The sequence below is a fragment of the Medicago sativa genome, chromosome 3 (assembly GCF_051527215.1).
Source record: "Medicago sativa cultivar Bolivia chromosome 3, Bolivia_mono, whole genome shotgun sequence".
Taxonomy (NCBI): domain Eukaryota; kingdom Viridiplantae; phylum Streptophyta; class Magnoliopsida; order Fabales; family Fabaceae; genus Medicago; species Medicago sativa.
The window spans coordinates 52561295-52586309 of NC_140751.1; the positions used below are offsets into that span (position 1 = coordinate 52561295).

The following is a 25015-nucleotide window of genomic DNA, read 5'->3' on the forward strand; positions in this document are numbered from 1 at the left end:
TAAAATATATTTCTAACATCCAATAATTAATAATATTTCTTTTTTGACCAAACTGTAATTAGTATATTAATTAATCTTATATTTAATGACTTAAATTACAATAAATCTTAAGACTCATGAAACCCATTATAACTCAAACTAAATACATTGAATAAAACTACACTAAAACATTGCTTACCAAAAACATACTTAACCCTTTTAAAAAATATTGTAAGTCAAGTGTCTGTCTTTAAGATTTTAACTTAAAAATAAGATAAAGTATTCGTTTAACAATTATTTAAATACCTTTATAAAAAAATTCCTTCATATTTCTATGATAAATATTATTTTAAACATACTTCTAATAATCAAAGTCAAAATAAAAAATAATTTTAGATTTTTTTACATATAAAACACTAGAAAAAAAAAGTTTAACATGTACTCCCTCCGGTCACATTTATAAGCAAAAAACAACTTTTTAGGTACATTGAACAATTAATGTACCTGACCTATAAATGTGACTAGATACATTAATTATTCAATGTACCTAAAAAATTGTTTTTTGCTTATAAATGTGACCGGAGGGAGTATACACTATCAATATAAGGTGGGATTTTATAACTGTGAGTATATCTCAGTTGATAGAGATATTGCGTTATGTAGAGGTTGGATTCGAACTTCAAATTCCTCACTTATTCACCTTAAATGATGTAATTTTAGTTGCTAAATTACTTGACCAAAAAATATAAGTTATGATTTTACATGAATTTATAATTAAAGGTAAACATTTTTTCTTTACCAAAAAGAAGTCAAATATTTTCAAGGATTCAATTGTCTGACTATGTGTAACTTTTCTTTCTTTCCATATACCAACGTGGTTGAATCCAGGGGTCCGACTCTTACAACGTGGCAAGTGTGTCAGACACGTCTCGAATGAGATTATAAATTAACCAACAGGAAACAAAAATAATAATAAAAAAAACCATCCTTTAAATTCTTAGAAGAAAAAAAATCAAAACATATATTTTATTTGATGTTTTTTCCATTACTACCATAATACCAACTCCACAGGACTCAGCATCACCATCTACTTGGTCTTCACCACCTTCAACGTGCAATTCTTGTATACTTAGTCTTAAAATAATAATTATTATTCTACTTGTTCTTCACTTTATCTATATTTTTGTGTTATGTTCGTATTATCTATATCTTGGACTTGTTCTTATTCTTTCTCTGATCATACTACAAATACATGCATGTTCTTAATTTTCTTCAGTTATATTCTGTGCAGTGCAATGGAGCCTCACGTTGGTAATTCCTTCGTCTCCAAAGCTCGAACCGTTCTCCATTCTGCTGCTGTCAAAGCTGAGCGTGTTCTCAATGACTTCAAAGCTGATCTTGGTTTGCTTCTTTCTTTCATTTTTCAGTTACCCTTTTCAATTTTACGTTTCTCTAACGTGCTTCATTGTGTTGAAACTTGTAATGGAGTTTTTATTTTTTTTTATTTTTTTTTTCTTTTGTGAATCTGCACTTCTGTACTCGAAATTGTAAGAGTCGATCAATTTAGTCTTTTATATTTACAAAATAGCAAATCAGTCCCATCAACTCAACAACCTCGATCAATTTAGTCTCTCTATCAAAATATCTCTTTAGTACACATCCATCTGATGGACTAAATTGAATGACATTGTTAATTTTAAAGAACTAAATTGTGACTCTCATGTCTTAAATATAAGCAAAAATAAACAATCAAACAAAGTTGACGTATCTGATTCAAATTTTTAACGAGATACATTAACTTTGATTGATTTTTTTTTTTTTTTGTTTATATTTGAGACGGGAGTAGTATTTCGCATGTTTGACGGAATAGGTTGACGAACTCTTACAATTTAATGGACTAAAATGCTGATGTATTATTTTATTATTTTCACTTTTTTTTTGTTGTTGTTTATGTTTGTGGGGAAAGTGCATTGACCCTGGTTTTGTTTTTAATAGCTGGTGAAGATTTTGATAAGCAATTGCGTAAGGATGACGGAATGCAAAGACATCACGAAGATGAATATGCTAAGATTGAGAATGAGTCAAAGGTTTGATGACGTGACGTTTTTACATTTACTTGTTTCCTATGAATTTTGGGTAATGTTGTGTTTTGTCAAAAAATAAATAGTTAAATTTAGTTTTTTTAAGTTTTTTTTTTTTTGGCTGAATAAGTTTTAAGTATTAGAATTATTGCATTTGTAGGATGATAACGTGGAACTGTTGCATTTACTTCTAGGTATTGTGTGTGGGATTTGGATATGGTGTGATCAAAACACCATATTCCGAGTGCAGTCGAAATATCATGGTCATTATATTAAGATCGTCTGATCTATATTTTGAGTTTTTATCTAAAATGTTATTTGATAGTCAGGATATAAACAGTCCAATTTTGATCTAAAGACCATAATATTGTGACTTTATCGACTTATGGTGCTTTGACTGCACAACATCCAAATCCATTGCGTGTGAATTATAACAAAAGAAAATTATGTTAAATTAAATTAACAAATGTTCGTAAATTTATTTTCCACTTAGTGAGATAAGGCTTGATTGTTGTTCTTTCTGTTGTTGTTGTAAGTAAATTTGTTTGGCTTTAATTGAAGTTCTAATATTGAAACTAGTTTGAGTTGCATGTTTGACTTTGAGTTGCAACTGTATGTGTGAATCCAAATTATCTACATAGTTCCTTTGAGGCAAACTAATGGAATTCCAAACATATCCTTAGCATATTGAGAAAGTTATAGTCCAAAATACCATGTGCCCTAAGATGACAACTACGTACAAGTTCACCTATCTGTTTGTGTTGTGTGTGAATGTTTATTATGTGATATTTATTCTATAAAGAGTTGTTGTAGATACTTACACAATTGATATTTATGAATGTGATGGAATCGCGCAGTTTCTCGTTGAACTGAAGCAGATAAAGTGGAGACCTCGACATTTCGGAACAAAGCAGGACTGGAAAGATAGAATTAACAATATTCGGAAAGGGAGAAAAGAACCCGAAGATACGGATAAAGTTGAAGATGCAAGCATGGATGTTGTTCCACTCTTCGATGAAATGTGTGTCCTTCATATGGAAAATGATCTTGATACCAAGGTAAGAAGATATGGAATGTAACTCAAGGATTTAATCTTTCAATTGTGTGAAAAATTCGATAATAAATGCCAATGACGAACATTTTCGTTTTAAACATACTAACACGGTCTCTGACGGTCATTGTCATTACTCATAATATAGAAAGAATACTCCATGCATGGTATGCTTGTGATGAATTAATGATTAGTAATATTGATATTGATACCGTTTCAATGGTTCTCTGATTCAAGTATTCAAATGGATTGCTTTAACGATGCTTGATGAAAAACTTTAACCTAGGGTTCAGAAGCGTTTTCCTCGGTTGAAGGTTTAACTGTTGCGGCCAGAAGGCCTATTCCTCCATCTACTGTCCTAAAGCAATTGGCTATAGCTGTTGAGTAAGTTATGCTCACCTTTTTCCTATTAATTCCATGAACTTCTTAACGATCCTTTGTTGTTATATACTAAGATATTGTCAACCAAATTCTTGGAAATTAAAGGCCTAAATCAAAATCTCAATTATTCAATACATTTTCTTAGCAAGAAGAATAGTAGCTGTTGAAATTATCTTGTCATGATGAGCTCAAATGGTTAATGAGCTTCAGTTCAAATCGAATCGTTCAGGAGAACCTGTGTTCGAATCCTGAATAAAACAATAGTAGCACAAATGTTTACGAGTCTTGTTCGTGCTATTCTGAAAGATTTTTAGCTTAAAATCTCAAAATTGTCTTTTCGACTAGGGCTGGTATGAAAGCGAATTCAATGAAAGATTTTGCAGCTTCAATAGGAGGTTCTTCACCTTCCATAGAGAAGGCAGGGTCGCGTCTCTCTGCAGTGAAGGCGTTAGTGCTACGTGAGAAGGAGGACAAACTTACCTCTGAATTCACTAGCAATGAGAAAGTTGTGTATTTGATTAGTTCTCTTTTCAATCCAGGTATGCGAATTTTGAGCGGCTTGCTTACAATATAATTGCATCAATGAACCATTTTATGCTCATACATTTTTCGGTGTTTTGGTTCTACGGTGATATTTGCAGAGGGGTATTTCCTTAGAAGGAAGATCAACTCCAATCACGAGGAGATTGAGATACCATCTTTAATAAGAGATATTCATGGTGCTCCTTCTGAAAGCCTTGTTGTTAAACTAGCTGAAGTAATCGGAAACTTGAAGACCCTTCGAGAAATGGAATTTTTTTGGTGCAGGGTTGTTGCTGAAGTATGTTTAGCTCAATATGAAATTTCATGTTTTGATAATTAACTGTTAGATTGATAATTTGGTTGTTTATGATTATTTTTTACTTTTGCAGATAAGAAAACTTTGGTCTGAAGAAAAGCATTTACCTGGAGTCCCCCTTGATGACATTCCAGATCTGAAGTCATGTCTTCTCAATCAACAATTTCAAGTAATTAATTGTTGCATCTCTCGGAAAAGGCGCCATATCATTGCAAGTGAATCCCTGGACTCTATGTTGATGGAAGTAAATTCAAACAATACACTGGAATCAACAAACTGCTGTGATGGTACTTCTGCAAGTCGATTATTATATGCTCGATTAAGTACTGGAGAGCTTGTTCTTCGACTTGGTGCTCATTGTCCATCCGGAAACCTTACGTTATTGGAAACTGGCGAGCCTGCATACTCTCCTATCACCCAGGTTTGAGTTTGACATATATCGTCACTACACATTCACAACTTAAATTTGTTCCAAAATTCCAATATTAACATTAATGTATGTTTTATGTAGGAAGCACCGTTGCTTACAGAAGATCTGATCAAAGAGACTGAGGAGCTTATACTGCGGACGGGGAGGTTTGTTCACTAACTGAGATCCGTTTGACCTGATAGTTATTTTGCATTACGTATGCCTTTTTATTAAACTTATTTTTATCATTTTCGCTTTTTTTGAACCATAAGACTGTTGTTTAAATAACATTCTTGTGTTTTTGTCATGTTTTCAATTAATGCAAATGCCAAAAAAATGTGTACCTTGAAATGAATGAGTTTTTACTTCCCTTTTATTGGTTTATATATGATAACCATATGCTGGTATGAATATGATTATTATGTTACGGTAAGTGAAGCAGGAGATATATTAGGAAACCACTATGCAGATCTTATTTACCCACCTTAAGAAAGATCAAAAAGCTTATCATGTTGATGAAGACTTTGTGTTTTCTCCTTTTGAAGATGTTTCTTCGATTAAAAAGGATTGCTGTCATCAATATTAGACGTAATGTGGGACGATCACACTGTGTGATCATTTTTCTTAATTGCTGACTTGATTTTGCATACTAAAAAAGATTCCTTAATGTCTACTTTGATCATTTCCTTTCTTGCCTATAATGCCTAGATTTCAAGCAGAAGTAACCAAATCTCGTGTATTTCATGATATTTTAATGAATATCTATCTGTATATTATGTATCCAATATGCAAACGTTAGCTTTTTTTTGCGGCATGTTGGATTTATGATTTAATAGGCTATAGTTACTATTTCTTGACAATTTTCTTTACCTTTTTGTGGTCAGTGTTGGTGCCGGGTGCTCCCAACTCCTGTCTGATATGCAGGCTTTCAAGGTCATACTCTCCCTTGACGAGAATATTTACTAATATTCTTAATTCTTTTGGAATGTGCCTTATGTAGTGATGTTCCATCCGAGTTAATTTAGTTTATGATCATGTTTTAGGCTGCAAATCCCGGTTGTATTTTGGAAGACTTTGTGAGATGGTACTCTCCTCCTGATTGGACTGAAATTGACGCAAGTACTGAGGATAGTTGTTCTTCTGATGGTAGTGGTAGCGATTCGTCGTCTAACAGAGGTCATCTAAGTCGACGGATGCGAAAAGAAGGTATGCGTCAATGGCGGTACTGAAGTTTTGAAGCCATGTCATGAACTATTACAAAAGATTTGATACCTGTTTTTATTTCTAACATGTTCTTCTAATATTTAAACTCAAATTTCTTTGAATATCATTGAATGTTGATGGTAGGTAATTTGTGGCGCGAATTGTGGGAAACATCTAAGCCAGTACCTGCTGTGAAACAAGCACCTCTCTTTGATGAGGATTTGGCAGTGTAAGTCTATATAAGCATTTTTGTTATGGACTTGGATTTTCACCTCAAAACCGTCTCATTTCATTGTCGTTTTACATTTATTTTAGGGAGGGCATCCTTGATGCATTTGAGGACATTCAGCCAGTTGAGCTTTTTGGACAGCTGTTTGTGTCACTAGTAAGTTCTCTCTATTTGTTATTTTATGATATAAGAGTTGCTTCTTGTCACTACGGAGTCAGCAGGTCTTGCTTACTCAAGTTTTATGAAGATTAAACCATTAGCACCTTTGTCACAAGGAAACGTACAGTTTATTAGCCAAATGATTAAACGATGAATTATCATTTAAAATGCTGAAATAGTTTCTAGTTTCACGCTTTCAAGAGTTATTCGACGATATTTCAAGGGTAGCTGGTACCGAAATTAATATACTACTGATCTATATTGTGTAATTTTGATGCATTTCTAATCGTAATTTTTTGTATTAATTATACAGCTTGGTTTAGGATTTACAATTGCTGAACCTTTGCTGTCTGGCAACGATGACTTCTCAAAGTTGTTCAATGACTGCAAGGAGTTTGTAGTTACCACTTGTCAAAGTATCAGATTCAGTGAGAAAATTGTTGAACTTGTTCAGGTGAGTACTAGTAGATAAAGTGGCTAATTATATCATGTAGTTGTATAGTTTCTCACCAAATTCTTTTGCGGCATCTCATATTTAAAGGGAAGTGTTGTTAGATAGAGACTAATGCTAAAGCGTAGCGAAATTTGAACAAATCGCTATTGCTCCACAATAGGCTATTTAGTATAAAAAGTTGTCAAACAACCGGACTATAGCACTGTTGCATAGCGAAATTTGTACAAACCGCTATATTCCGTGATCCAGCAGTAACATCTATGCTAGAAGAAAAATAATGATGGTCATGTTCCAATGTAGGTATATGAAACAGTGGAGACAATGTTGCTGAATCCTGAGGAGGCACTGAAGTTGATGAAGCATTCAGAAGAATCAACTGTGACTACTGGTGAAACAAAGCGCCGGTTCAAGAAGCTCAGCCATATCTTTGCTGGCAAAGATAGACTGTTGTCAAGGCCTTTTCGGAAAGATCAAATAAACGATGAAGAAAAAGGGAGTCGGCAATCTTTTTCAAGTTTCTTTGACAGGAAGTCATCTTTATTCTCAAAGAAGCCTCCCAAAGGTGGAAACTTGGCCCCTACTGAGACAACTCACTCTCTGGAAGATGATTGGACAATAATTTAAATGAAGTTCGGCTTCACCCTATGTAGGATAGCAACAACTGTAAATTATACAAGTGTTCCTTCTTTCTCATACAAATGTCAAATTGCAAATTTCTTACTTGTGATGATGAAAATGATCGAGATTTGATGTGGTGATAACCTCAAATGATGATTTTAGTTTGTCAGGATATTAAGAGTGTGTAATTTGGATGTATGATTCTAGGAATGGATTAACCGTTGCTTTGAATTTGAGGGTGTTGAGTAAGGCTCATATATATACACAGAAAAGGGGCAAGGGGCGGAGACGGAGCTGCGAGCTAGCAGAGCATTGTGAAGAGCTCCCTCCTCCCCTACCCTTGGGTTTGACCCAAACGTGTGATAGGCCTAATCGTCGCTGTTGCATTGTACGATTCAGGGATATTGTTATAATCTGGACCGTTAGTACTATATATATATTGTTGGGCGGTACTTTGAGCCGGACCTCTACTTCAGAAGAGAAAAGATTGAAGCTAAAACTTGTCAACATCCACTCAGCTTGTTAGAGATGCACTGTACACCTCAGTTTAACTCGACCCTTTGCATTATGAATATGAGGTGAAGTATATTACATTAGGTTGAATCTGGTCCATGAAATGAGACAAAATATAAAGCAATATTCAGGCACTTGAAATGCAGCAAGTGGTGCTGTTTACATGTAGTTGTTGCAATGCAATACATGTGACGTTATCTTATAGTCCCACATCGAGTAAAATGACAATATAGGAATAATTGGGAGCTATAAGAATAGAAGATTAACTAGTGGAAAAGCATGATCCTTCAGGCAGAAACGGGATATGATGAGTGGTTGAATCTTGCTCAAAAAATGCAAGTTGGGTGTTCGCCCCAAGCCTGGTTACGACAATTGGGCACTCTCTTTTAATCAATCTGATCCCTATTTACTCCTAATTTGAAGGAAAACCAAGATTTTTTATTGTTCTAATTTTTTTAGTTTGAAATGATTAATATTTTTTTAGTTTAATTGGTTTTCAAGGATGATAAATATATAAATTAATTTAATAATTTTAAAAAGTTTAAATTTATTGTTTTAATAATATTGAGTGAAGATTCATTTTGATCTTTGACAAATTCTATGGGGTTGAATTAATCCTCCACAAATAAAAGAATTCTATTTAATCCCTTATAAATTAATTAAAGTTAAAACGAGACAATTTAGTCCTTGAATAAATTTAGCTTAACTATGTGGCGTTAGCTTTTCATTAAGTGCAAACGTGAAATTAAAAATAATTTTTTAAGGGGACAAATCAGTCTCTCATTTTTTTATACTCCATTCCATCCGTTTTAAAATGAGTGCGCTTTAGCTAAAAAAATTGTTTCAAAATGAATGTTACTTTTAGTTTTTAATGCAGTAATAACTTTTTCTTTTCAATTGTACACTTCAATTAATATTATATGCACTACTTTCAAAGTATTATTTTTTCTTTAACGAAAAACAAATGAGAAAATTGCATTTACCTGCCCTAAAGTTTTATTCAAAGACACTCACATCCCCTCTAATTTGAAAAAAAACAACCACCTCCCCTCATGTGTTAACTCTGTTATCACCGTTAACTTTTACAACTTCCTTTTTCCCTATCTTCCAAATTATATGAATTCCCTACACTTTAATTTGCTTCTTCGTATTTCTTCAAAATAGAACAAAATTCGTTCCTTTTTTAATCTTCATACTAGTTACAAACCCGTGCTTCGCACGGGGGTTAGCTACTTTTTTGACAAAATATTATATCGGACGGATAGATTGCAAAATAACAGATAATTATAAACCATAACACAATATTTAGAGTACTCCTGCATCACGGGTTAAAAAATGAAATGTTCAAAACGGCTTATCACGATTAACAAATGAAAACGTTAAGGACCTTTTTTGTAGAGAGAGATGCAAAGCAAGTTGCAGCGAAGACAACAATTGAGAAGGCTAAACGTGCATTGGAAAAGTAGTGGCTTTCCACAACTCAATAACTGTAAAGTTAATTTAGTAGAATAATTGTGAACTGTGTACTTGATCCGATCCACCACCCCTGCATTATGCAGAGTCAATCTAACCTCGTGGGTACCCACTATACGGGTACTCGTGGGTATTCAGGTATCTATGAGTACCCATGAAGTTTTGAATTTATTTATTTTTTGGTACAAATAAAAACTTTTTTAATTACCAAAAAACCTCAACTTTTAAACATCCATACATAATTCGTTCAAAATTTCATAAATCATACATAATCCATATGAAATTCATGATTCTTAGATAATCTATATATTTTATGATGTGAATGAAGTGGAAACGGTAAACCTAATAAGATTGAATTAAAAAAATTTAAAATAAAAATAGGTTATTATTGAGGATTTTTAGGTGGGCGGTAAAATTTTCTTCAATAATGTTAAAACTTTAAGTAATAAGATATGATATATAAAGATATTTTAATAATTTACTTAATTTATTATCGGGTATGGGTACCCGTGGTTATAGATACAATCAAATCCGTGTCTGTGTTCATATTAAAATGGGTAGTCAAATACCCGTTTATTATACCCGTGGATGCTCGTTTAGCTACCCGCTCCATGTCCGTGACGGATTTTACCCACGGGTACCCGTGGGCAATTAGAATACTATGGTTTTGAAATTCTTTATTATATGTTTGAATAAGTTATAATTTGGAAAATCTGTTTATTACTAAAACCGATTCGTATTTGCGCTCAGGTTTCTACTCTTTTTAATAATGTTGATAAATTTATCTAAGAACATATATGTAAATGTTGCAGATTAATAACTCTAAAATGATAAACAGTCAAAGACGTTGCACATTTATAAACTAAAAAGGATCATTACATCTACTAATGCGGGTGCGGTTCCAGAAGTGGACCTCGATCCAACCGAAAAACTTTTTTGCTATAAACTTTTTAAAGTAATGAAGGAAATTTGTTCTAATGGAAAATATTATTATTCCAAAACATGGAAAATGTATTATACTTGGTATCCTTCCTTAGTATGATAGCAATTCCAATCCACATGGTATTATTCTTATAAGGTGTGGGAAGCTAGAAACTATCTACAATCTTCCACATGACTACCATGTCACATGAATGAGTATGTTCAGTAACAACAAATAATTCAATTTGCCAAACACTTTCTACTCAGCTAATAATGGACAAAGTAAACTCTCTTTTGAAATATTGAATAACCAAAAGCATGGATAAAGAGAACTCATAACTTCCATGAACAATTCATAAGTTCATGTGAACCCCTCTGTGAAAAAGTATCAATCCACAAAGGTTCTTCAACTCCTTCTTCCAAAGAATATAAGCTTACGAAATCCTCTCACCACTTTTGAAGAGTTCTCCTCATCATTTATCCATTTCTTCCTGTTGTGGATTGATTCTTGCATTGCTTCGTTACTCGGCGGAGGAGTAGAGATTTGAATCTCTGAGACTTTAGATGAGGTAACATTACTTTCTTCTATTTTCTGATTCACCTTAGAATTCACAGCAGTAAATATTAATGGTTTGTTAGGTAATGCAGCTGTAGAAGTTGTGATCATGTTAGTATTATTTCGAAGTTGGTTATTATCACCACGAAGTGAAGTTGTCATTGAAATATTATACAAAATATACATGCCAGAATACAATTTCCAAAAGATTAGAATATGAGTGAAAATGCAAACTTCATATTCATAAAAAAGAATAAAAAAATAGAACATTTACATGAGATTGGAGCATTTTCTTTTGACATTGTTTTCAACCTTCTTGTTTTCTTAACTTGGAGAACATTTTTTCTAAGAAGTCTAGCCTTTGCTGCTTTATTTTTTCTCACCCCATCTTTAAAAATCAAGTGTTCCTTTGACTTCTGATGATCCATCTTAAACGAACTTTGTCAAGAATTTTGATTCCAAAATCTTTCCCAAACCATTTTAATATATGCAAAGATACCATAACCACAACCACTCATTGTTGAGCAACAATTGACTATAATTAATGAAAAAGCAAGCATCAACAATATAGTGACACCTAAATTTTGATTGAAACTACTTATAGTTGAAAAAATAGAACTCCAAGGAAAGCAAGAAATCAGATATGATGCACAAAAATCAAACGAAAAAGCAAGTCCCTGTTGCGATAATTGATAACTAATTATTTATGTTAATACCTGCCTTGGTTATTCTTGAACCCGTCACAAATTCCTTGTGTACGTAGAAGTTACATTCAACTAAACATTATTCATTCTAATTGTGTCATCACAAATCAAAGGCAAAATCACTTCTCATATTGTTCAGTAGGTAGATAGATACCAAAGAAGGTGATCATACCTAAGGTATCATATAAAGGAACACAACAAAGTCCATGAGCATTGCAGGCTTGAAATTATCCTAAAATATGTAAGAACATGTTGAGTTAAAAGGATAATAGAAGCTAGCTTAGCAACACTGAAATTGATCACCACTATTGGTGACAAAGGATGTCCAAGAGAGAACAATCACATTCAAAACAACATTTCATATTCCCTCCAAACAAAGGTTAGTTTCAAGGCGGCTGCCTAGCACTTCCACCTTATTTCATCTTCAATTGATCCACCAAGGTTGAAAACACTCATATTCAAGTATGATTTGTGCAAAATAGTGCAGAAAATTTTTCCATGCTAGAGGAGACAAAATGTGAGAGTTTAGGATCTTAAAATTATAAGTTATCTAGCATCATGGCCTACGGTTTTGTTAACTAATTATCCATATACTTGTATAATGACCTAAACCACTTGTCACTTTTGAAGTGACTCATTTTTTAGACTTATTATCAGAGCATAAATAGCTTTGTTAATACGCTTTTTTACAGCAAAAAGTGATAAAAGGTCATTTATTTACCTGCATTGTGATCCCTCTTTTTCATGCCGGCCTGAAAATTTAAGGCACTAAAATATATAATTTTGATAAAGTTGTATAGTCCATCACCAAGGATTAATGCAATGGAAATAAAAACATGCATCATGAAAATAAAGAAAAGTTAAGACTTAAAATGGAAGAGAAAAAACACAACTCAAATCAAAGAAGTTCTAATAGAGTGTTCCTAAGTTTTTGTTTATTCAATGACCTTATAACCATTAAGACTCTTCATGATGTTTCTTTGTCTCTGCAACATAACATACACATTGATGAGAAGATAGACATAAACTTGGAAAAACAGCTTCTCAAGCCGATTCATATAACTCAAGTTTTGGATTACCTAAAGTCAACCATGTACCTTAAAATTCTGTGACAGAACAGCTGTGTTTAAATAGCAACTGGGACATTTAGGCAAATTATAAAATTATGAAATTAAACATGAAGAAACTACTGTATGTCCTCTTTCAAACGCAACTGGTCCCACTTGAAAAGGAGTTTCCAAGCTTAAGATGTTAACTTTCTAAGCTGACTGATGCAACATAACTTGTAAAATCGAACAGCTCAATTCATAAAATCACTATAAATCACATAACCAATATAAAAATATAAGACTTGACAGTATTAAAGTAGTAAAAGTAAGCTTTCCAATCTAATTGGTTTCGCAACCAACAAATTCATATTTATGTAGGCATATATCAAATGTGTGTACAATTATAGGACATAGCAAATTTTAGAGAATAGAGATACATTTGAACTTATACTCTTTGAAAAATGAAAGCATGAATTATATCACATGTATGTTACAATCATAATTTGCACTTTTATATTATCTAGTACTAATCATAATTAAGCATGCTCAACTGTTTTGCATACAAACAAAACATCATCAATTTTATCACAATCATAATTAAGCATGCTCAATAATCAAACCCTTTAAGAAAAAACAAATGCCAAATGTGTAAATGTGTAAATAATAGTAAACCTCATGTGTAAATGTTCTGACAGGTATGCCAAATGCCCTAGCCAATCCAAAATCTGCAAGCCTTACTGAATTAGTGCGCCAAATATCAACAAATTCTGTGGTTTCAAGTCTCAATGAAGAACTCTATGTGAATGACAATAAGCAACTCCACAGAGCATTTGATAAAGGAACATCTGCAAAAGGATTAAAGAATTCAAACTCCAAATTAACTGGCCAAGTTCACAAAAATTAGCAGCTCTATTTTTAGAAGCTCCCACAAAAATTCGCATAACTTTTTAAAAAAAATATTACAGCAATCCAGATCCAACTACGCTCCAAACATTTGAACCGCTACCATGAAAAATCTCAAAATCACCGATGGATGCACTTCGTTGCTTCTGTACCGCATGAGCTATATGATTTATGTCTACCTTTATCTGGCTGAAGTTCAAAACACTCAAGTATCTGATAAGAAACATTCGTCAGTAGCCAAATACAACAATAAATGATAATGCAGATAGGCACCTGAGTTTATTGGGAAAATAGACACCTGAAGAGATCCAACTTACAATATCAAAAACCCGGTTCGGATCCAAATCAAAATGACCAATCAATGACTGCATAAGTAAGGTAAACCAAAATTATGATCATTATCGTTATAAAACAAAAACAGAAAATTATGGAATAGTCATAATACTTCAAATTGTTAAGATCTTAATAATGCCCATTGTTGATGCAGATCCTTTTTTAGTCAATGATGCTTCAAAAAAAATTGTATGGAACACATAGTTAAATTCATTTTGGTTAAGAATGATTAATTAAAGCAGTATTTAGACAATATGCATACAGTGGAATACACAATAAAATTGCTATGATATAATAACAAAACCAAAATGATCAAAAAAAGAAAGAATAAAACTAATTTACTTCAACTCTTCAAGCAGTGACCTTTGACATGTCCAAAATCCACGGCTTGAAAATTTGTTCCACACATTATGAAGCCAATAATACCTAACTTCCCAGGAATCAAGTCTAATGGAACTTCTCAAGTTAAAATCTGATAGAATCATCGCTATTTAAATAATATGAAAATGTCTATTGCAGCTTAAAATCATTAAAATAATGTGATAAGATAAACTCATACAATTCTCAACAGGACACAAATCATTGATTTGAATTGAATCAACTTATACAATGCTTCTAAATTTCTCACAATGCACAATCAATGAACCACACAACACCAATTTGGGATTAACCAATTAAAATCAAAGTAATTTTGGGGCTTCAACTATCAAGATGAGAAAAAAGCTCAATTATTTTAAAAGAATGAACAAAACCCATGTTAATTAAACGATAAAGATCGAAAATTGGAAGCAGAAAAACACACTAACACAACAAATTGAAGCCAAAACTGAAATTGCAAACACAAAATTAGGGCACAAAACTAATTCCAAATCAAATTAAATTCAAATCAAACATAAACCTGATGAAATTCAACAACAATTTCACACCACAAGTGAAATATATATAAGTATATGAATTCAAATTCAACAATTCAAAATGAAACACCATAAGCCGGATCAAACAATAAACATCATAATTCATAAACATAAAATATGACCAAAAACTTGCAATAATTGAACTGTTGTGCCAGTAAAATATACCTTCAACCAAGATGGTGCTTTGAAGATCACAATATCAGACACATCCCGCTTTCTAAAGAAGAATGAAAACTGTTACACAAGATTGAAAAGGGTCTTCAGCTACAGTCACAAATTGTCCTGCTTCCTCCCTTTTCTGCGTTCACCAAACAAATACAAAACCCTCATTAAGATACCAACTCACCAAAATACACATGAAAGCATGAAAAAAAGCCACAAACAGAAACCCAGAAAACGAAAATCATCCAAGAACAATAAAATTCTGAAAAACCTTTTTCTGAACCTAAAACAAACCAAAACCACAAAATCAAACCCTTAAAATCACAAAAACAACTTTCTGGAGACTTGCATGCAATTAGATTGATTGAATAAAAATTAAAAAGTTGAAAAATTCAATTCTCTAAAATTATTGTTTGAATTTGAATAAAAATGAAAACCCAAGGTGAAAATTGAGGGAGAGGGGTAGAGGAGAAGAGGATTGAGGCTTGATCTGTGACATGCATGCTGATGAAAGATGGAGAACCGTGGATCAGTGTGTTCGACGGCGGCGACGGCAAGATCAACGGCGAGGTTGACGGCGGTGGTGTGTTTTATTTTAGAGAGAAGGCGTTTTTTTTAGCATGCTGAAGAAGGAAATGGAAATGAAGCAGTAGTGAGAAAGCGCCGCCGTTTTTCGCGACGGAAGAGAATGGTTCTCCTCCCATTCCCGTTCCCCCTTTCTTCTCCCGTTCCCGTTTCTCTCTCCCTTTTCTTTTCTTTTGTTTTTTTTTCCTTTTCACATATATATATGGGGGGAGATGGATATTTACCAATTTACGAAAATACCCTCAGAGGGGCAAAATAGTAAAACGTACGGACATTCATTTTTCTATCTAGTTTAGTAGATTTCTTCATAACACAAAGTTGCAAAATGGAACAAATATTTGTAAATTGAGTTAAAGATTCATAAATCAACTTTTCCAAACAAGATATCTCTTGAAAAAAAGAAGACTAACTAATCGAACCAAACTACGGTTAAAACATTAGTTATTTTTTCCTGCAAAACGCACAATATATCCCAAAAAAACTCTGCTTTTTAGCAAAACGCTCAATATACCACTAAAAGAATTATTATTTTTTCTTATGAATTATGAATTTGGTAAATTTCAAATCTTTTTTGTTTTTCTCATCTGGGTTTCGACCATTCAATAATGGGTCTCGCTTGAATTTCTTATTTTTCATTTTCTTATTATTAAATTGTGTTCAGGAGGATGGAAGTGAATCCTATCGTAGGCAATGATTTAAATGAAGAAAGTGACACCAACGGTACCAATATATCTCCTTAGAAACGGCGGAGCCTGCGGCGGCACCAATAATGAAAAAAGAGCTGTCGTGAATGGACAATCACAACCTCAACGAGTCTCTTTCAATTGGTGTTATTAGGATGCCGATGATGGTGTTAGCGGGAAGAAACCATCGAAAGACCGTTACACAGGTGGAGGGACGATAACAGTGTCGGAGGGGAAGTAACACTGGTAGAAGAAGAAAACAAATGTTTCGGTTTTAACGGAGGAATAACGGTGTTAAAGTGAGAGGGGGGTTTCTGTCAATTGCAAACATAAATAAGGGAGGTATGTGTCTATTTAAAAACGGGGAATTAGTCACTTTAGTCCCTGAATCGGAAGGGATTCGTCACTTTAGTCCCTGAATGCAGATAAATTGCAAAATAGTCCTTGAATGTAGACTTTGTTAGTCAATTTAGTCCCTGAATGCAAACTTCGTTAGTCAATTTAGTCCCTGAATGTAGACTCCGTTAGTCACTTTAGTCCCTGAAATTGACCATGCAGGGACTGTTTTGCAATTTCTCTTCATTCAGGGACTAAAGTGACGAATCCTCTCCCATTCAGGGACTAAAGTGACTAATTCCCCATTTAAAAACTAGAGGGGGTGTGAGTGTAGTATAATGAAACCTCAAGGGAGGTCAATGCAAAATCAATAGTTGATTAGGATAATTTGGTAAAATAACATATCTCTTTCGATTAATTAATGCATTTCTTAATATGTGCGTGGAAACCTTAAACGACATTCATTTTGAAACGGAGGGAGTAGAAAAAAGCAAAATAAATCGTAAAATTTCAAGTTTTAACGATAAGAGAATGAATCGTCTTGTTTAACGCTGAAATAGAATGAATGAATTGTTTTTCAAAGATTAGTCACTTAAGTCCCTGAATAGGAAAGGAGTCGTCACTTTAGTCCATGAATACAGATAAATTGCAAAATAGTCAATGAATGTAGACTCTGTTAGTCAATTGAGTCCCTGAATGCAGACTCCGTTAGTTAATTTAGTCCCTGAATGTAGACTCCTTTAGTCATTTTAGTCCTTGAAATTGACCTACAGAGTCTACATTCAGGGACTGTTTTGCAATTTGTTTGCATTCAGGGACTAAATTGACTACTCCTTTCCCATTCAGGGACTAAAGTGACTAATTCCCCATTGTTTTTTGATTCACAATATGAGAATGAATGGTCGTGTTTAACACATCCTTTTGTTTTAATTTCCTGCATCTCGTATCAGGCTTCTCGTTTTCTTCGACACACTCTCATTTCACGCTTCATGCATGCGTTAGGATCCACGACATGTTGATTTATCACTACCTGTATTCATTGCTAGTATATTCAAAAGCAACGAAAAAGAGATAGGTAACGAGTGCTCGCTAATTTATCGTTCTTCTTCAATTCATACTTCTTATGCCTAGACAGTCTTTTGATGGGAAGAATATACAATACATGTTATGTGATGTACTGGATGTTAGCGCAAAAAGTGTTTATTGCATCACAAGCAATATATTATAATTGGACGAATAATGAATAGAAAGAATGGAGAGAGAGAGAGAGAGAGAGAGAGAGAGAGAGAGAGAGAGAGAGAGAGAGAGAGAGAGAGAGAGAGAGAGAGAGAGAGAGAGATTGTTGTAATGTTTAATTTCATTGATTGATGAAAATTAAGAGATTACAACTTATTTATATACAAGTAACTTGTTGGTTAAGTGACTTGTAGATCAAGTAACTAGAGTTAACCAACTAACTAGAGATCAACCAATGCTTAACAACTTCTGATTAACTCTTATATATAAAGTGTGACCAATAACGATTCATATTCTTCTCAAATGGGTTATAAGTGGCATCCTTTCATATTGAACAACATATTTCTTTCCTTGATTTTTATTTGAAATGGTGTAATCTGCTGGTTTGTATTGGCTTATTTACTATGTGATTTTTTCTATTCACTTCTTTACTGGTTCACTTTGGTTTTTGTATTGTTGACACTTCCTTGTGCGGTAAAGAAAGATTTGTTAATATATTTCATTTTTAACTTCTTTAAAAAATTTATAAATTTAATCGGTCTTATTATTCAATTCGATCACTAATGAATTCATATTTCTAATCTATAAATGGCTAATATAAAAATGTTTGTTCATGTGATGATATTAGAATATAATTAAATAAAAAACAAACATTTAACCCTTACAAAAATAAAGATTTTCAATTGTAAATTTCCTGCTTAAAAAAATTGTACATCCATTTTTTTTTTATTTCATCCGTTTAGATTAGCATCTCTATTATTATCAAGCATTATTCTTTTTTGTATTCATTGAATGCGACAGTAAGTCCTCTCCCGCCAAACTTAATTCCCACTTGTTGTGGACTTCCATATCCGTGCATACATCTCCAATACAAAGGCTTTTTTTGGTCTGCCCTTATTATCACTATATGTGATATTGATCTCAATTCAATTCTGGTATATAGATTACATTTAATGCTAAGCCCCACCGTTTAACTTCCACCAGTTGTGAAGAAAACAAACCAGCTCAAACAATAAAATAGATAAGTCAGAAGAGCATATATATGTCAATTATGTTGACATGTGAATAAATTTTATTTGGAATAAAAAAAATACCCAAATCCAAAGGTGTATGGACCTAATAAATTTTTTGGAAGTTGTTGGAGTCTTTAATTGTTAATGTTTTTGGGTTGTTGAGTGGATAAATGTATTTGGACGTTTTCACATGTTGAGCTAACTTTTGTGATGAAATTCAAACCCACTTAACATTATATCAAAGTCGTTTTGATTGCAATGAGAATTGAACTCAACACCCACGATAGGCCTAAGGATTGGTATTAAAGTTTGTTTGAAGTCTCACATTGCTAAAGTTATCACATGGTTTGATGAATAGTTATGTCTGATCACATCACCCCTTTAAGTTAGCTTTTAGAATGAGATTCAAAGTTCAAACCCATTTAAAAATAATAATAATGGGTTCAAATGTAGATATTTTTAAGTTAACTTGATATAGTAGGTTAATGCATGTTCTAAGTTATTATCAATCAACAAATTAAGTGTTTATTTATTATAGATTAAAATAAAAATGATTTTGATATAAATAGTATAGAGACTATTTTTTAGACTTTTTTAAGTAAATCATACATCATGATTGATTAAGTATCGAAGTTTTTTTTAGAGAAGTATTCATGTTGAAAACTATGCATGTTATAATAAATAGCTTTTTCATTAATATGGTTTTTTTTTTTTTCCTTCATTAATATGATTGAAAAATCATAGACATGATAAACTATATGATTTTTCTCTCATCTATTTAAAATGGTTTTCTTTACGTATGATCATCCCAACAACATTTCATAGTTTTTTTACTAAGCAAATTAAGTTGCGCAAGAATTATGTGAATCACAAAAACAAAAAACAAAAATTCAACCCTTGTACTAACTAATTCACATGTGGTCCCTACTCACTAGAAACCCATGAATATATCATCTTATATTTTATGTGCGTATCATTTCATAACATAAGAACCCTCCAAAAAAGTTATTTACATATTTACATAAGAAACTCAATTGACCACTTCAAATTACACAAATATTAAATGTTAGTTAATGATTTATGATCGCTTAAATAACTTTTTTGTTCAAAGAATCACTTAAAAAGTTTAGTCACCAATTGATTAAAAAATAGAAAAATGTAATAAAAATATATAAGCTATTGTATTGAACTAATGTTTAATTTAATTAAACTTTGAAACATGAAAAGTATAAGCTATTTTGAAAGCCCATGCATAAACAGATCAAAAGAGCACTCTTAGCAACGTGAATATTCTTTTTCTGACAATGGCAAGATAAGTAAAGGGTGGGACCTTATAACACATTAACAGTTGGGAACTATACTCTCTCTTTTTCAAACTGAAACAGTTGAAAGCATTTATGTATCCAACGCGTTCTTGCATGGTTAAGAAGTTGCCCTAAAATTAAAGCATTCTCATAGTAATTTCAAAGTTCTTAATTAATGTGTTGGTTAAACCTTGCCTTTGGCATTTGCTATATAAACCCTAGCATCACTTCTTTTTTTCCACACCAAATATTTTCAAGTTCTTTTACTTTCTAGATATAGCACAAGATGGCTTCAAGTTCAAGTGTTCTCCTTTTTGTGCTTCTTGGTGCTCTTGTTTGCAGTAGCATTGATGCAAGGAAGCTTGGGGTTAGTGATAAGGGGTTAAGAGATGAGAAAACTTTCTTTCGTCGTCCAGGGTTTGGTGGAGGTGCAGGAGGAGGTGGTGGTTTTGGTGGTGGCGGTGGTAGTGGAGGAGGGATAGGTGGTGGCTCTGGAGGTGGATTTGGTGCCGGTGCTGGTGGAGGAGCAGGAAGTGGACTTGGAGGTGGAGGCGGTTTGGGTGGAGGTGGCGGCGGTGGATTCGGTGGAGGAGGTGGTGTTGGCGGAGGATCAGGGTTTGGAGGAGGATCAGGATTTGGTGGTGGTGTCGGTGCTGGTAGTGGACTAGGAGGAGGTGGTGGAGGAGGATTTGGAGGTGGTGGTGGCGGTGGACTTGGTGGTGCCGGAGCCGGTAGTGGATTTGGTGGTGGAGCTGGAGGTGGAGTTGGAGGTGGATTTCCATGAAAAAAAAAATATTAAGTTAATGTTGGCTGGTTTGCATGCTTTTGGTAATATATACATGTGATTTTATGTGTTTACGTGGGTTTCACTTGTAATTTGCTTCAAGCATATTCTTCTCCTTATTGTGTTTCTTAATTACTCCTCAAAATGGAAATAATTCAAATTGATTATTAATAACATCCTTGTTTGTAGCTCTTCTAATTATTATTTTTTAACTTTAAAATGAATTATATTAGATATAATGAGAGAAGTAGTATATGACCCACCAAGTGGGAAGAAGTACAAGGGTACCCGATCCAACGAAATATAAAGATAGGTCCTAAAAAATAAGACTAAGGAGGGGGTTCGAAAACCATTTCTAAAACATACAAGGCCCCCTATCTTTCTAGCAAGAAACAACCTCCAAGAGGTGACTTTAATATCATTCACAAGATTCTCAATTTTTGTATCATTTCTCAAGAAAATTCTTCCATGTCTTGTCTCTCGGATCATCCACACAGTTGTTTGCCATATTAGCATTTGCCCCGTCCAATGTTTGTTGTTTGGTTATGAGAACAAAAAATATATGAAATAAGCGAGCTTACTTGCCGAGCAAGTAACTTCCTAGTTAGTTACAAGCATGTTGAATTTTTTATAAATAAGACTGTGATAGATAGAATATATGCAATATTCACTTTCAATGAAATACTCTTTGATTCTCACCGACACTCCTTTCTTCTCAAACACCATAATTTCCCATTGCTCTATCACACAACTCATCTCATCTCCCGGATTCTACAAAACTTTTGGAGCGACATAGCAAACAATTTGGGGAATACTACTTGTTTGTTTTATGAAACTGTCTTGTTATTTGCTAGTATTGCAATCTTCCTAACCACATATCTAATATTGGACACCATGATGCTAGCTACTACAAAATGTATCACTCTAAGCAAAAGTTAATATAATTGTAGAAGATTCTATTTCTATAAATGTTGTAGCAACTCATGATCATTCTTAACCCATTTGGATTGGATTGGTGGTATTGGTTTGGGACCTCAGAGTGTGTTCATTTTTAGGTCTCATGTTTAATTCTCTCCGATATCAATTTCGGTGGGATAGTTTAGCTTCTTAAAAATAAAGTCTTAATCAATTTGTTTAATTTTATTTTTTGACAAAAGCAAAATATTCAATCATTCAAATAGACAGAGTGCATTATTCAACATCACTAAAAACGTAAAAGATTAATATGCGAACAAACTTACAACATCCAAGTTAATAGCATACAATGTCAAAATACCTACAAATATACAACAACAACAACAACAACAACCAAACATTATCCTACTAAGTGGAACCAGCTACTTGTCTACAAATAATATATAAAATTAAGATCAGCCCATGTCTCATAATCTGCAACGCTAACACCAAAATCATTGATAGAATAGTCGATCTTTGAATGTGAATCAAATGAAGATCGCAACAACACAGGAAATCAAACAACGACATACAAGACGATGAACAACACAACGACACACTCAAACGACGAAATCATCAAGAAAATTAAAACCAATCTTATTTAATTATTTGGGTGTACAGAGTCAATCATATTGACCTTGCATTTGCAAAATATTAATATGTATTTGACCTTTTTTTTAGTTTTAGTGGGGGATTAAAATACGTTTGACCTTAATTATTTATGAATCAAATATTTTTATTGACAAACTTACAAGATGGTGCTTGTCAACAAGTCATTGGAATACAAGGGAAAAAATAATGCAGTCTAATAAAATTAAATTAAAGCATATGTTCTGTTAGAAGGGACAATATCAAACGCACCCTTTATTGTCCATCTCTATCAACTTTTATATAGCATCTTCTAATTAATAAGTAGCATCCTCTAAAAAAAAAATTTGGCGATGTACTTCAAGGCTCCGCAAGAAGAGACAGTAATATACATATATATCCATCCTTTATTAGTTTGGATAATCAGTTAGTTGTTCAACGACGGTTTCGTTTTTTATTAGTTTTTTTTCTCTCTTTTCAAAAGGACTATTGGAACGTTAATATCCTTTTTCTCTGACAATTGCAAAATAAGTAAGAATAATGTTACATTAACACCCTTTATTCTCATACACTCTTGTACACCCATGTATTACGAAGAGAAAAGAGGAGATGAAAGAGAAAATGTGTTTGAGTGGGATCCACTGACTACGTGTCAGATTTTTGTGTGGATGTCAAGGGGTGTATTGCGACATAATGATTTTTATGTGTATCATAGCTCACTAAGTAAAGGGTGGGACCTTATAAGACATTAACAATTGGAAACTATACTCTCTCTTTTTCAAAGGGAAACAGTTGAAAGCATTTAAGTATCCAACGCGTTCTTGCATGGTTAAGAAGTTGTCCCTAAAGTTAAAGCGTTCTCATAGTAATTTCAAAGTTCTTAATTAATGTTTTGGTTAAACCTTGCTCTTGGCATTTGCTATATAAACCCTAGCATAACTTCTTTTTTTCCACACCAAATATTTTCAAGTTCTTTTACTTTCTAGTTATAGCACAAGATGGCTTCAAGTTCAAGTGTTCTGCTTTTTGTGCTTCTTGGTGCTCTTGTTTGTAGCACCATTGATGCAAGGAAGCTTGGGGTCAGTGATAAGGGGTTAAGAGATGAGAAGAATTTCTTTCATCGTCCAGGGTTTGGTGGAGGTGCAGGAGGAGGTGGTGGTTTTGGTGGTGGTGGTGGTAGTGGAGGAGGGTTAGGTGGTGGCTCTGGAGGTGGATTTGGTGCTGGTGCTGGTGGAGGAGCAGGAAGTGGACTTGGAGGTGGTTTCGGTGGAGGAGGTGGTGGTGGATTTGGTGGAGGAGGTGGTGTTGGACGTGGAGGATCAGGGTTTGGAGGAGGATCAGGATTTGGTGGTGGTGCCGGTGCTGGTAGTGGACTCGGAGGAGGTGGTGGAGGAGGATTTGGAGGTGGTGGTGGTGGTGGACTTGGTGGTGCTGGATCCGGTGGAGGATTTGGTGGTGGTGCTGGAGGTGGAGTTGGAGGTGGATTTCCATGAAAGAATTAATTATTAAGTTATTTTGCATGCTTTTGGAATTAATGCATGAGGTTTATGTGTTTACGTGTAGTTTCACTTGTAATTTTCTTCAAGCATATTCTGCTTATTGTGTTTCTTAATTACTCGTCAAAATGGAAATAATTCTTAAATTGATTATGAGTTACATCCTTGTTCTTGTTTTTAGCTCTTCTTGTTTACTATAATTTTTTTGTTCAAACTTCTTGTTTTGTTTTATGAAACGATCTTCTTGTTTGCTAGTATTGCAATGCAATCTTCCTCTTATCCAATATCGGACACCATGAAGCTATCTACTACGTAGTGTATCACTTTAAGCAATAGTTAAAATAAAAAGTAGATTCTATTTCTATAAATGTTGTAAAATAGTCTAAATAAAATAAATAAGGGTTGTGTTAACCAGTGCCCCGGGGGCACGGGTTAAGGTATCTAAAAAAGGAAAAATTAAATTGAAAAAGACACTTTTTTGACTTTTGAAGCATTGATTACACAATTTTCAATGCAAAAACTTCTACTTTTGCTTCCTTAACCAATGCCCCGGGAGCACCGGTTAACATTTCCCAATAAATAAATGTTGTTAGAACTCTTCTTTATTTATTTTGGTGTACAAATGAGACAATCATAATTGACCTTGGGATCCGGATCCTCTCCCTCTGACATCTCTGCAGCCTCTCAATCTAATAAACCAACCATTACAAAAATAAAAATAAAAATAAAAATAAAAATAAATAAATAATAATAATAATAATAATAATAATAATAATAATAATAATAATAATAATAATAATTTGACCTTTTTTTGTCAAAAAAAATAATTTGACCTTTTTTAGGAGGGAATTAGACTATATTTGACCTTAATTGTTCATGAAACATAATTATTTATGAAACAAGGATTTTTCTTTTGACAAATTTTTAAAATATATGATGATGCTTGTCAACAAGTCATTCGAATACAAGGGAAAAAAATAATGTAGTCTAATAAATTCAAAATTAAAGCATGTTCTGATAGAAGAGACAATAGCAAACGCACCCTCAAAAAATTATCAAAGGCACCCTTTATAGCATCTTCTAATGAATAAGTAGGGATCTACTTC

At 33.3% G+C, this 25015-nt stretch overlaps 3 protein-coding genes, 1 long non-coding RNA gene and 1 other non-coding gene across 22 annotated transcripts; 4 read left to right on the top strand and 1 right to left on the bottom strand.

The window, feature by feature from the left end:
• Window positions 1-1085: 1085 nt before the first annotated feature.
• LOC146938231 (uncharacterized) lies at window positions 1086-7571 on the top strand. Its single transcript, XM_085757828.1, has 14 exons — window positions 1086-1380; window positions 1975-2066; window positions 2918-3118; window positions 3398-3495; window positions 3838-4031; window positions 4134-4312; window positions 4404-4751; window positions 4842-4906; window positions 5624-5672; window positions 5783-5945; window positions 6087-6171; window positions 6258-6327; window positions 6644-6784; window positions 7085-7571. Exons 1-14 carry the CDS (start codon window positions 1170-1172, stop codon window positions 7406-7408), a joined length of 2220 nt encoding a protein of 739 aa, XP_085613954.1. The 5' UTR covers window positions 1086-1169; the 3' UTR covers window positions 7409-7571.
• A 643-nt stretch (window positions 7572-8214) lies between these two features.
• On the top strand, window positions 8215-8318 carry LOC146938232 (small nucleolar RNA Z279/snoR105/snoR108). The gene has a single exon (XR_015033849.1). It is a non-coding gene; the product is annotated as a small nucleolar RNA Z279/snoR105/snoR108 (small nucleolar RNA).
• A 2038-nt stretch (window positions 8319-10356) lies between these two features.
• On the bottom strand, window positions 10357-15796 carry LOC146938233 (uncharacterized). Of its 18 annotated transcripts, none has more exons than XR_015031208.1 (7): window positions 15454-15793; window positions 14934-15066; window positions 13839-13886; window positions 13582-13734; window positions 12291-13463; window positions 11742-11801; window positions 10357-11400 (listed from the first exon to the last, which is right to left on the bottom strand). It is a non-coding gene; the product is annotated as an uncharacterized LOC146938233 (long non-coding RNA). The 18 variants fall into 18 exon arrangements; XR_015031215.1 differs by having other exon boundaries at window positions 10357-11801; window positions 12291-12337; window positions 12517-13463; window positions 15454-15792; XR_015031214.1 differs by having other exon boundaries at window positions 10357-11801; window positions 12291-12321; window positions 12517-13463; window positions 15454-15791.
• Window positions 15797-20308: 4512 nt separating this feature from the next.
• On the top strand, window positions 20309-21045 carry LOC146938234 (uncharacterized). Its single transcript, XM_085752223.1, has one exon. The coding sequence runs from the start codon at window positions 20374-20376 to the stop codon at window positions 20869-20871; it is 498 nt and encodes a 165-aa protein (XP_085608349.1). The 5' UTR covers window positions 20309-20373; the 3' UTR covers window positions 20872-21045.
• A 2205-nt stretch (window positions 21046-23250) lies between these two features.
• On the top strand, window positions 23251-24069 carry LOC146938235 (uncharacterized). The gene has a single exon (XM_085752224.1). It carries the CDS (start codon window positions 23412-23414, stop codon window positions 23904-23906), a length of 495 nt encoding a protein of 164 aa, XP_085608350.1. The 5' UTR covers window positions 23251-23411; the 3' UTR covers window positions 23907-24069.
• The last annotated feature ends 946 nt before the right edge of the window (window positions 24070-25015 follow it).

What these genes read in the sequence shown, in the direction of transcription:
- LOC146938231 (XM_085757828.1), top strand. Translation starts at nt 1,170, where the DNA reads ATGTTCGTATTATCTATATCTTGGACTTGTTCTTATTCTTTCTCTGAT. An exon ending in TAGTTCTCTTTTCAATCCAG is followed by an intron (nt 4,032 to 4,133) that starts GTATGCGAATTT and finishes TGATATTTGCAG; the next exon opens with AGGGGTATTTCCTTAGAAGG. An exon ending in CTGATATGCAGGCTTTCAAG is followed by an intron (nt 5,673 to 5,782) that starts GTCATACTCTCC and finishes ATCATGTTTTAG; the next exon opens with GCTGCAAATCCCGGTTGTAT.
- LOC146938234 (XM_085752223.1), top strand. Translation starts at nt 20,374, where the DNA reads ATGGCTTCAAGTTCAAGTGTTCTCCTTTTTGTGCTTCTTGGTGCTCTT.
- LOC146938235 (XM_085752224.1), top strand. Translation starts at nt 23,412, where the DNA reads ATGGCTTCAAGTTCAAGTGTTCTGCTTTTTGTGCTTCTTGGTGCTCTT.